Source organism: Artemia franciscana, chromosome 2, assembly GCF_032884065.1.
Source record: "Artemia franciscana chromosome 2, ASM3288406v1, whole genome shotgun sequence".
NCBI lineage: Eukaryota > Metazoa > Arthropoda > Branchiopoda > Anostraca > Artemiidae > Artemia > Artemia franciscana.
In genome coordinates, this window is record NC_088864.1 from 17,082,219 (window position 1) to 17,095,461 (window position 13,243).

At 34.8% G+C, this 13,243-nt stretch overlaps 1 protein-coding gene across 1 annotated transcript in view; it reads right to left on the reverse strand.

Annotated features, from left to right (window-relative positions):
- The window catches only part of LOC136037956 (uncharacterized), a 247,985-nt gene that overhangs the window by 231,925 nt on the left and 2,817 nt on the right, over positions 1-13,243 (reverse strand). The window contains exon 2 of the mRNA XM_065720843.1: positions 5,976-6,081. Coding sequence (XP_065576915.1) covers positions 5,976-6,081 — 106 coding nt within the window. The remainder of the gene's footprint in view (positions 1-5,975; positions 6,082-13,243) is intronic.

Here is a 13,243-nt window from a genome sequence, read left to right on the forward strand (position 1 = left end):
CAGCTGATGTGCCCTTCTAAATATTAATGCCTTTTCAACTAATCCAATAAATAAAATCTAATTTTAATTAATTTTCACACATTCTACGACAAACAGCTCTGCTAGTTCGATCATCGAAAGATCATGAGACTAAAAACTAACATTGCAATCACACCTTCATAAAAGTTAATCATTTTTAGCTACCTCTAAGGAAGCATAATCTCGGAAGAGAGAGGTAAGGAGGGTCAAAATCCCGCTCAACGAAAAATGAATATATTGGGTATATGCTATTGTTATTGTTTAATGCATATTGTGCAAACGCTTGCGAATTTCTTCGTCTGTCTACAAAAAAAAAAAATATATACACACAATAAGGGCTGTTTCAGCCTTTCAGCAGATCTACTGGCATTAATTTGGATAATTGCCAAAAAATTTGTTAAGATCCGAAGTAACTCAATATTGTTTGGAACAAATTTTTCAGCAGTACATTAGCTTTTCCAAGTGTAACTTGGAAAAGCAGAACACGAATGTCATTTGAACAAGAAAAACATAATTTTCTTTGGGCGCCATAAACATAAAACTTTTTTCACCCATAAAAGCAAAACGTGAGCATACAATATAGAAAGAATCTCAGCTTGAACCCAAATAGTCTAACCATTTTAAAAGTCATAAAATATAGAACCATAAACAAGAGACTTCTCGGAAAAGCGCCAGCATGGGATATAAGATAAGAATCTTAAGAACCAGGGAAAAGATTATGCAATTTTGGAAGGAAACTAAGCTTTTTATGGAATGATGAAATTTTTCAGAACAAATCCAAAAATAACGCTTTATTTACTATCAAAGTTAGAGCAAAAACTTTCACTTTTTACCAATAACCAAACTGTATTTAATCATTCGACGTCGTTCGACCGATCGTTTCATTTACACTTGAGGTATGGAGAGTTGACACAGGCGGACAGGGCCTGAAGCGAAAAAATTAAACCAAGGAACTCGCAGGAGGAGTTACACATTGCGCACAATTGCAAAAAAGGCTGTAAAGCCCTTTGACAAAGCATAACTAACTCGTAAACAAATGCTTAACTGTCCAAATACTGACGAATTTAAAAATATTGCAGATCCGAACACGATATAGAAAATTCAAGTTCTTTTGATAAACCTCTTCCTTCTTGTTGCAAGAAAAACTTTGTGGTCCAATAGAATTTTCGCACCGCTGGGGTTTCGCACCGCGGGTTGAACCGCTGGGGTTTCTGTTAGCATAGGAACAACTGTGCCAATACAAGCCAGGGATTCTAGGATGGGCTAGGTCGCAACATTTGGCAAACTTCATTCACCCATTTCCAGCCTATTTTTCACGACCAAGATTTTCGTTCAGGGGACCCTCCCCTCGCGGAAAACTCATCTGCGGAAAGTTCCTTCCATGCAAAATACACCCTCCCCCCTGAAAATCTCCCCTCCGAGAAAATTTCTTGCGGGCGATTCAGCCTGAAAAATTCTGCTTAGCATGCATTCATTTGAAAAAGACTTTAATTTCTAATTGTTTTTCCAATCACTCCGAAATTCTCTCCTTCCGTGGAAATCTACTCAGAAATCCAAAAATGCTAAAAAAAAATTCCCCTCGATAATTACCTCGAGCATCTCCGGTTGCAAAATTGAGTTGGCAAAGAGAAATTAACACAAATAAAATGAATTTCGTATGGGAATTCTGTCAAATCCTCCCAGTGTAAAATTTCCCATGGAAAGTTCGCCCCCAGAAATTTCCCTCTTCACGGAAAATTCTCCCCATGGAAACCTACTCCAAGCACAACCCTCCCCCCAAAAAATGTCTGTATATTTCCCCATAAAAACACTATATGCAAACAATGATCAAATTTCATAACTTACAGCCATTCCCCCATGCGCTGTAGGGGGGGGGGGTAATGTTACTCCTAAAGGTATAGTTGTTGGACTTTTTAACAATGCTGAATAAAATGACTATCTCAAAATATTGATCGAACGACTTTAGGGAAAAGAAGGCGTGGGAGGGGGCTAGTTACCCCTCCTATCTGTTTAGTCACTTAAAAACGTCACTAGAGCTTTTTATTTCCGCTCGAATGCACACTATCCCGCTCTTTTATGACCATTATTCCGAAAAATCAACCCTGGGTAAAACAAACAAAATAATAAACACGCATCCCCAATCTTTCTTATGGCAAAAAATACAAAATTTTACGTTTTTGTACATAGGAGCTTGAAACTTCTACAGTAGAGTTCTCTGATACACTGAATCAGATGGTGTGGTTTTCATTCAGATTCACCCACCTTTTTGTGGGAGGGGGTTTCCGCGCTTTTTCGAACAGTTCAATACCACGAACTATTTGATGCAGGCAACGGAATCTTTCTAAAGAACATTAAAAAAAATCTAACTTGATTAATTTACCACAGAAGAACATCCAATTGAAGAGCTTAATTCCGTCTTGTCAAGATGGAATCACTTTGCTCAAAAGATTTTCGTAAGCATAATAACTATTGCGACAGTACAAGGCCGGGGTTCTGAGATGCAATTTGTCGCACCACCCGGTTAAATTCACTTCAACCCATCTCGCCAATTTTTTTCGATTAAGAAACATGTCGAGGGCGCAAGAAGAATCTTAACATGGGTTAAGGCACTCGAGCTTCGGCAAGCACAAGGCAGTTGCAACAATACAAAGCCGGGGTCCTAGGAGGAATTTTGTCACAACGTCTGGTCAGCTTCATTCCAACCCACTTTAGATCGATTTGTCTAAATACAATTCGCGTCCATACGCTCCCATCACAGTAGCCAAACAGTTCGTGGTAACTAACTTTAAGTAGGAGCGATGCGGCCCAATAGTAACCATAACTGTAAGAAACAGAGTCTTGATAAAAATAGATACATCAAAAGAATGGAATTTAGATACTTATTCAAAATATATAAAATTCATCAAAGTTACGAGCCTGATAAAACATGCCAAATTTTTCAAAAGGGGGAACACGCAAAACATCAAGTGATCTTAATAAAAGTCACTCCATCACATCGAGCATAACAGAGAAGCCTACTGTAGAGGTTTCAAGCTCCTTTGTACAATTAAATAAAAAAAAACAAGTTTTTTTTAACTGAAAGTAAGGAGCGACATTAAAACTTAAAACGAACAGAAATTACTTCGTATATGAAAGAGGCTGCTTCCTCATCAACGCCCCGCTTTTTACGCTAAAGTTTGACTCTGTCTCTCAATTCTTCTTTTTAAAACAGTAAAAAACTTTAGCGTAAAGAGCGGGGCTTACGTAAAGAACTTTTGTATTCTCATATTTTTATTACATATATGAGGGGGTTCGCCCCCTTGTCAGATCCTCGCTCTTTACACTAAAGCTTAAATTTTGTCCCAATTCATTAAGAATGACCCCAGAATCACAAAAGCCGTAGAATAAATAGTTGAAATTACTAAAAATACTTTAGCGTAAAGAGCGAGGTATTAGGAGGAGGTGAGCCCCTCAAATGGGTAATAATTTCTGTTTGTTTTAAGTTTTAATGCTGTTCCTTACTTCCAGCTGAAAGAACTTTTTCATATTTATTTTTTCATTGTTTTTTTTAAATAATGCTAGTAAATCCTGCGCTCCCTTCATGGAGATTTTCTTCCCCCATGACAAATTATCGATGGAAAGTTCCCCCAGCATATCCCCCTCTTCTCAACCCCTCCCCCAACCAAAAAAATCATCCTGAAAACGCCTGTACACTTCCCAATAACCATTACTATATGTAAGCATTGGTCAAAGTTTGTGACTTGTTGCCCCTCCAATGGGGACTGTGGGGGAGTAAGTCGTCCCCAAAGACATAGTTATAAGGTTTTTGGACTACGCTGAATAAAATGGCTATCTCAGAATTTTGATCCGTTGACTTTGGTAAAATAATTAGCGTGGGAGGGGGCCTAGGTGCCCTCCAAGTTTTCGATCACTTAAAAGGGGCACTAAAACTATTAATTACCGTCAGAACGATCCCTCTTACAAAATTCTAGGACAACTGGGTCGATACGATCACCCCTGAAAAACAAATAAACACGCATCCGTGATCTTTCTTCTGGCAAAAAATACAAAATTCCACATTTTTGTAGATAGGGAGCTTCCCCCTATTTTCTAAAATAACGCAAATTTTCTCAGGCTCGTAACTTTTGATGGGTAAGACTAAACTTGATGAAACCTATATATTTAAAATCAGCATTAAAATGCGATTCTTTTGATGTAGGTATTGGTATCAAAATTCCATTTTTTAGAGTTTTGGTTACTATTGAGCCGGGTCGCTCCTTACTACAGTTCGTTACCACGAAGTGTTTGAAAATTTGGAATTTTGTATTTTTTGCCAGACAAAAGATCAATGAAACGTGTTTATTTGGTTTTCTGTTTTTTTTTGTTTTTTTTTTCAGGCTTGATAATATCAAACCAGTGATCGTAGAAGATCGGGAAAGGGCTCATTTGATTGGAAATCAAAACTTCTAGTGCCCTTTTTACATGACCAAAAATACTGGAGAGCATCTAGCCCCCTCCCAAATTCATTTTTCCCTAGTCCCACGGTCAAAATTTTGAGATAGCCAGTTTTTCAGCACAATCGAAAATCTAATAACTATGTCTTAGAGGATGACTTTCCGCTCCACAGTCCCCGGGGGAAGGGCTGCAAGTTATGAACTTTGTCTATTGTTTGCACACAGTATTGGTTATTAAGAAGTATAGACACTTTCAGGGATATTTTTCTGGTGGGACGGGGGGGGGAGGTTACCTGGGAGGATATTCCCTAGGATGAGTTTTTCATGGAGGGGGAGCCGGATTTCCAAGCATTATTTAAAAAGCGATCAGAAATTAAATAAAATACGAGTTTTTTCCAACTGAAAGTAAGGATCAACATTAAAACTTACAATAAACAGAAATTATTACGTATATGAGGGATGTCGTCCCCTCTTCAATACCCCGCCCTCTATACTAAATTTTTTTTGGTTCTTTTAAGTGAGCTATTTATTTTAATTAAATGGCCTTTTTCATTCAGGAACCATTCTTAAAGAATTGAGAAAAAATTCAAACTTTAGTGTAAAGAGAAAGGTATTGACGAGGGGGTGAACCCTCTCATGTGCTTAATAATTTATGTTCGTTGTTAATGTTCCTCCTTACTTAACTGAAACTACTTAATTACTTAAATGAAAATTTTGCAATAATCTACCCGTATATAGCATACGGATGTTTAGTTTGGAAGAGCAATTTGTATGTTAACTACAAGCGTGTGCAAATTCTACAAAATAAAGCAGCAAGAATAATTGGGAAGCACGTAAAAAAGTGAAAGATACCAGTACATGCTTTAAGTTTCTAAGGCTGTTCAATGTTGGACAGCTAAGGGACTATCAAGTGCTGACATTTGTGTTAAATTGTGTCCTTAGTCTAGTCCCGGAAATATATAAAGAGTTTTATCGTTTCAGCAGAAGTTCTGTTCATGAGCATGCTACAAGAAGATGTGACAACTTGGTTGCGGATATTGAAAATAGTGTGAGATCTGATTTTACTTTGAAGTATATTGGCCCTTCTGTATGGAATTCACTTCCTGTGAGTGTTGGGGTGGCTGAGCACCTCCCTCAGTTAAAAAAAATCAAAAGGGTATTTCTTGGGGAATTAGCTGGGTGGATGGAGTTGGATTTGGATGGTGGATGTCACCCTGAGGGTGTTTGAGAGAAGGTGATTTATTATTATTATTATTATTGATTCAGGATACCTTTAGGAATGTTTATGTAGTTAATCACTACACGTTAGCAAAATTTAAATTTTTCCCTAGCGTAGTGATTTATATCTGTAATAGCTTATATTTTTGTTTATTATTTAAATAAAAGTAAAAAAAACTTTTTTTTCATTTAATAACATTAACGTCTGGGCAGGTGACAAAGTTGGTCATCATTCAATGATTATAACTATCTACCAGCACCGGAAAGTTTTCAAACAACAAAAAAATTAACCAAAAATTAACTTACCGCAGAAGAATATGGAGGATTAAAAAGCTTGATTCCATCTTGTCGTAATTTATCTTTGATAAGTCTCTGCAACTTAGCCAGTGCTATCCGTGTTGTATCACAAGTACTAGAAGAAGAAAAATTATTTACTAATTAGTTCGTTTCTTCCCTTTAATTAATATGTACATGGGCATAAACATGACTTTGGAGAACCCACGTCCAAATAGATATGACGAGATTTGAGCACACGTACGCCCGAACATGGCTGTATATGCGTACACATAGGAGGAATAAGGGGGATTTTCAAGATAGGCCTGAAGGTTTCCCAAGGAACGTCTGAAAAACTTGACCTATAAACACTTTAGGGTGGAGCGGGGTGCAGTCCCCTCCTTCGAAAAGTCCTTTGCTCTTCTCGAAAAATTTCAATGTCAACATTTATCAGGGCCGTATCCAGAATTTTTTTTTCGGGGGGTGTTTTACAAAAGAATTTTTTCGGGGGAGACAAAAAACACTAAAAATGCATCAAAAATTTATTTATATTCATTTTTGTTATGTTTTTACGAGTCGGACAAAACATTTCGGGGGGTTCAAACCCCTTGCCCCCCCCCTAGATACGGCCTTGACATTTATACAGGGAGTTACGAAAAAGTAGAAGCCTCACGAGGGGAGTCTTACATGCCTTTTTTAGGAGAAAAGATCAAAATACAATTGTATACACCCTATGCGCCACCAATGCCTCTGTAGGATAAATGGTAAGCCCCCACCCCCGTATCCGTGTAATTATTTGGATGCAGACATGCAATAATCCCGAAAAATACCAAGACGCCAAGCAAACACAGGAACGCTCTATTAAGATTTAAATTACCATCACCGTATAAATAGCAAAAGATGTGTAAAAAAATGGGTTGATTCTAAATAGACGTAAAATTGATATTCAAACCCTGAGAATTGAGGACAGAGTTAGAAAATTTATTACTTGACTTAATTTCTTTAATATTGTGGTAAATATAAACAAAAGCCAAGGGGATTTGAATCCACAGAAAAGTTCATTTCGGACCATTTTTTTCTGCAGAATCCTTAGAGCCAATCCTATCCTGTATGTTCATGTAATATTGGCATTTTCAAGCCATTGTTCGGGCATAAAAATTTGAAAGGTGTGAGGCTTGCTGTGTCTATGTGTTTGTTTTTGTAAATTACAGGATCGTACTCCTGCAGAAAAGTCCTAAAACCCTTGGAAAAATAATCGATGTTCATTGGGCTTTGGTAGAAGGATTTTCAAACAAAGCCCTTAAAATTTAGCAATAATATTAGGAGGCTATAAATTAAAGGAGGCAACAATATTATTATTGTAGATGATTTCACAAGCAAAGCCTTTTCAGATCAGCTCCTTTAAGTACCCCCTTCAAAAACAAATTGGAGAAGCATTTTTCCAGTAATAGCTACATTAAATGAGTCATTATTTGGTCCGATGAAGCATGTTTATGAAGGCTTAGCTAAGGTAAGCATGCTTATGAAGGCTTGGCCAGGGTTTAAAACCCACAAAATTTATTATGGTTATTTGCGAGAAACAAAAAAACTGTTCTTACAGAACAGGAAACTATGGAATGGCCACTCAGGCCTGGAGGCCCTATCTCGGGATGTACCAAAAAAAGACTCCCTACAGGGATATATAAGAAATTAATTTATGGTAGAACAGTCTCTAGCCCCCTGCAACACTATATATTTTACAACCTAATTTTCTTTTTCATAAAAAAAAATTTCAAGAAATGGCATTATAATACGAGTTAAATGTCACTTGTTTTCCAAGCACCTTGTGCTTTCAACAAAGACGAAATTAGTATTGCAATGCAGGATAATAATTATAGCCGTATGTTGAGAGTGTCTGCCTCTCTTATATGGGGCATTTCCTACATTTTTAAATTTCGCAGTTTCTTTGCATTAAAGAAAACCTATTTTCTTTACAGAATCAACAATGCTAGTTAAGAAAAAGTAAAAAGAACAGGCGGTAAGACCAAATAGCACGGAGAGAGGGTTCTTCTCTCCCCCCCAAAAAATCGTCCCAAAATTCTTGGCAATTCTTATTCAAACTATCAATTTCATTTTTTTATTGTGCCCCCTGAAAATAAAAATACCGCATATACGTCTGTACGAGGTAGGCCTATTCATAAACAAAATGAGTTTAAGCCGACTAATAACTAATTGAAATAAGAACCGAAGACAAAAACATGCAGAAACAAAATTACACTGACTGCATAAAGCCATACCAAGCGAAGTTTGACCCCCCCCCCCCCACAACCACCACCATCTCAAAGTGTGAAAAATTGCTAAAAAAAAATACATAAATATCATTTATTTAATGGCAAATGAGGAGCTTTCCCATAATTGCGCCTCCAAACGGCTTGGCCGTCTCCCCGCAATCAAAGTACTGAGTACAGCCCTGTGAATATACTAGCACATTTACTTTAGCTTCTTGAAGAAAATAAACATTGTATAATTATCGTTGATTTGATGATAAATAAGGACCTTTTAGATATTTAAACTCCTCCCAAACAGCTTGACCTTGCTCCCGAATCAAATTCCATGTGTATGTGCCTGGGAAAATACTTTCATTTTTTACTTTACCTCTTGGAGCAAAAAAAAAATTATACATCAACGGTCAAATCCTAGCTAGAGGTAGTGCTTAGGAGCCAAGAGCCCCATAAGAACATCTTTAAATTTTTCTATACAATTCCTAAATATTTACTTTCAGGATGCAAGAAATATAATTGATTGAACTCAAAACAACAAGTCTCTCCCGCTCCTGGAAAAAATAAAGAAATGACAGCAAGCAATGAAGTTTGCTCATTAAAATCTCCAGATAAACAATTCCTAAAGTTTGTAAAAGCATAACAGGATGAAAACTTTGACCTTGATTTGGCAAGCACGGTTCGACGGATAATTAGAATCTCATCTTTAGTTTTCCAAGTTTTCTCTGCCGACTATAAATTCTTCTCGATAAAATCTAGGGCAAAATGATTTAAATGTTTTAAAATGCCATTTTTAGTTACTTAAAAAAGAAATTTTAATCTAGCCCTGAACCTAGGTCGTACATAATTCAAGTGGAGATTAGTATCCCGCCAAGATTTATCTAAAAACCCTTCCCTGTAGTAAATAATTTAGAAATGATCAATTGAACCTTATCCCCCCCCAAGCCCAAAAATGCATTAAAAATAAGTCAGATAGGAAAGCCATTTTTTTTCTTTAAATCATGTAAAACAGGGTTTTTCAGGAGTGAAATGTACACACACACACACCAATAGCCTGAAAAAAATGGTGCCATTAATTCTCTAAGAATACTTTGAAAAATAAGAAGATGAGAGATGCTAAAATGAAAAATATTTGTTTTCAGAAACATAGTTTCAATCATCCAACACCGACTCCCGATACGTCCATTTGGAAACCTTCTCTGTATTATCATATACGCACAGAGCAGGGTTGCGTTCTACCCTCATTTATACGCATCATTTTGATAGACTTCGTCCTAACTCCTGAAAAGCACAACAAAGGCAATGGGAGAGCACGAAATCAAATGGGGAAGTAAAACTCTCCTAGACTTAAATTATGCAGATGATCTAAGCATCCTAGATAAAAATTTTAGCAAAAATGAATAAGCTTTTAGAAACTTTGCGAATTCAGAATGCAAGAATAGTTTGAAAATTAATGTGAAGAAGACTGCGTAGGAATAAGTGAAGCTGAAGAGGTTCTGCTGGTTAACGAGAAGATCGATTAAGTGGACAGCTTCACTTACCTAGGTAGCGTTATTAGTAAAGATGATGGGTGCAGTGAAGATACTAAAAGTAGAATAGCCAAGGCCAAGGGTGTTTTTTCACGGTTGAAAAAAGTTTCGAAGAATAAAATGATAAGATCTGCGAACAAAGATTAGAATATCGGAAGCTACTGAAGCACTGTTTTGAAACGTGGGCGCTCCGAAAGGCGGAGGAGTTGCTAGATGTTTACCAGAGAAATTACCATCAGCTTGTTTTTGGTACCCGACTGACTGACCGTATTTAAATAGTAACCTTTGAGAAAAATGTGGTTCAATTTCGCTTTTTAGGGCTATAATGAGAGAAAGGATAAGATGGGTACGGCACGTTCTGCGGATGGAGGATGACAGATTGCCAAACATTGTCCTTGTCAGCCAGCCTTATAGGGCCAAACGAAAAGTAGGTCATCCCCAAATGGGGAGGAAGCATGTAGTAAAGAAATATTTAAGGGAAACGGAAACTTCTTGGAAGGGTGTAAAGAGAGAGGCTTTGAATAGAGTGGGATGGAGGAGGAGGGTGCGTCAGGCGACTTGGTGCTGCAATGAGTTGTTAGTAGTAGTATCTTCACATAGCTGTAACCTAGAATGGTCCTTACGGTGACTGATACTACTTAATAGTATGCAACTGTGTGTAACTAACTCTAACACGGTGACAAAAAAACAATTTGCTTATAGACTACCTGTCGTTTTATGGGGTTCGTACAAAATCAAAGCTAAACGAGCAAAATTAGGCAAATTAGTTAAAGTAACATGGTTAGTGTAATAGTTTATAATAATTATAGATAGATTCAAACAGGATGAACCTTTCCTTTTCTTAAAGCGCATTTTAAGGCCCAATTGCCACAAAACTTTCCTCGGTGTCTTTCGGTCTAACCTTGGGAGGGAGGAATTACTCCTCCATCTTCCTTTAAAAAAGAAAACACCTTACGTTCAACCGCACTTTAAATTAGCATTAGAATGCGAGACGTAGGAGACTTGATGATAATCAGCCAAACAAAATCTTACGAATGAATGCCCCCCTCCCAAGGAATTATACTGCCTAAGAATGTACATCTTCGTGCTTAACCCTCCCCCTCCCAAAAAAAAGACTATTCTGCCCCTTCCATTAGGGTCAGACCTGTGAGCAGTGTAGCGCGAGTATGATGATAGGCTAGCAAATTGCAAGAATCAGTAAAATGAATATACGAGTAATATATTCATTACCTTTGATCGACCAAGGTAACGAATACATACACATAATCGAAGTTATACAAGATCTAGCAGAACAGAACCCACATGTCTTGCCTCTAAAGAGCTCACAGATTTTCGCAAAAGGGGTAAAGTAATACTTCCGGATTCTGAAGGCCACCTGAAGTTTGCAAATTAAGCATTCAAAAGAATTGCCTGTAAAATTTTAGCAGACGCTCAATCTTGAACGAAATTAAATAAAATAAAAAAAATACAACTGAAAACAACATCTATTATTATTAAAATGTCGTTTTTAGAGCTTTATTTTCTATTGTGCCAAGTCGTTCCTTATGTTATTTACCTCGAATAGTTTGATAGATGCGAGGGTCACTTTGAACAAGTCTGCTTGAACATGTCCATATTTTCAACTAAACATTCAAGTTTAATTAGCTTCCCAAGATGTTGGGTAAGCCAAGAACTATTATTCAGAACTATCTTCAATCAGGGGATACGATTCTCCGAAGTATCCTCTTTTAGTTTCAAATAGTATACGCTGTGTTTCGAGCCATTATGACTTGCACAGAAGAGGGATTCTACCCTCTTGGGTAGTCACAGCATACTACAGTGGTTGTTTCTGCAAGAGCCTTTAAGTTTAATTAATTAGAACTAACTTAAGCAATTAATTACCTGTCAAAGATTTGTCTTCAAAGTGTAGACGAATCAAAGCATCTCTTTCCCCTTTAGAAAAGAAAAGAAAATCTTCCTTTTTGAAAAAGAAAATCAGCTAAAGCCTTACTATTCCGATAAACAAAATTCTGGTATGGGCTTCCAGCACCAATCAATATCCAAATTTCCTTCAATTAAGTTTGATTTTGGAAATGATTACAAATAGCCTACAGCCCAAACTTCATAATTCTAGAAGAGAAACTAGTTTTCCTTTCTTCATCACTTGGACTATTTACACTCAACACAATTTTCAAGCTTCTTAATTTTTAATTATTTAGTTTCTTTATTCTTTTAAGAAAAAAAATATTTTTCTCAAAGAAAAGTAACAAACAGTTTAAAGCCCTAAGATGGTTGCATCGTTTAAATGAACAGAAATTTTATATAAATGAATCCTAAAGAGCCGAAACTATAATGACTACTAATCAAGTCAAACTTAAAAATAATGGATACTATAAATAAGTAAATAGAATAAATAATAATTAATTAATAAAATAATAAGTAATAAAAATAAATAATAGTTAAAATAAAAAATTAAGTCAAACTTAAAGCAACCAGAAATTAAAGTAAAAAAGACTTAAAAGACAAAAATGTCATTGGTGCTTCGCTGATATAATATATATTTCAAACACTGTATTTTTTTTTATTCTTATGACACCAAAAAGAAAATGTCACAATACTAATCAACTTTACAGGAAACAAAAAAGAATAACTTTTCAGCCTCAATAAATTGGTGACTTTCAATTTAGGTTTCTATTCTCAAATGACAAACAATATTTTGACACAACAATAAATGACTAGCTAATTCACTTTCCCATATGTTTGAATGGAATGGGCTTAAAAGTAAGCAAGTATTGATGAAAATGTACTGTATATTAGACTAATGGAACTACATTGATTGTTTATATATATATATATATATTGTATATATATATATATATATATATATATATATATATATATATATATATATATATATATATATATATATATATATATATATATGTATATTGTGTATATATATATATATATACACTACATTGTGTTTATATATATATATATATATATATATATATATATATATATATATATATATATATATATATATATATATATATATATATATATATATATATATATATATATATATATATATATATATACTACATTGTGTTTATATATATATATATATATATATATATATATATATATATATATATATATATATATATATATATATATATATATATATATATATATGTATATATGTATATATATATATATATATATATATATATATATATATATATATATATATATATATATATATATATATATATATATATATATACATATATACATATATACATATATATATATATATATATATATATATATATATATATATATATATATATATATATATATATATATATATATATGGTTTCTTATTTGCTCAATTATTTGCCATCTTCAGTAAAATTTTAGATGAATGGATTTTTCCTATTTCAGAAAGTATTTGGGTTTGATAAATACAACTTTCAGGAATTTATCCAGAGATTAGACTAATGAGAAAGAATTTCTTTTGAACTATTTA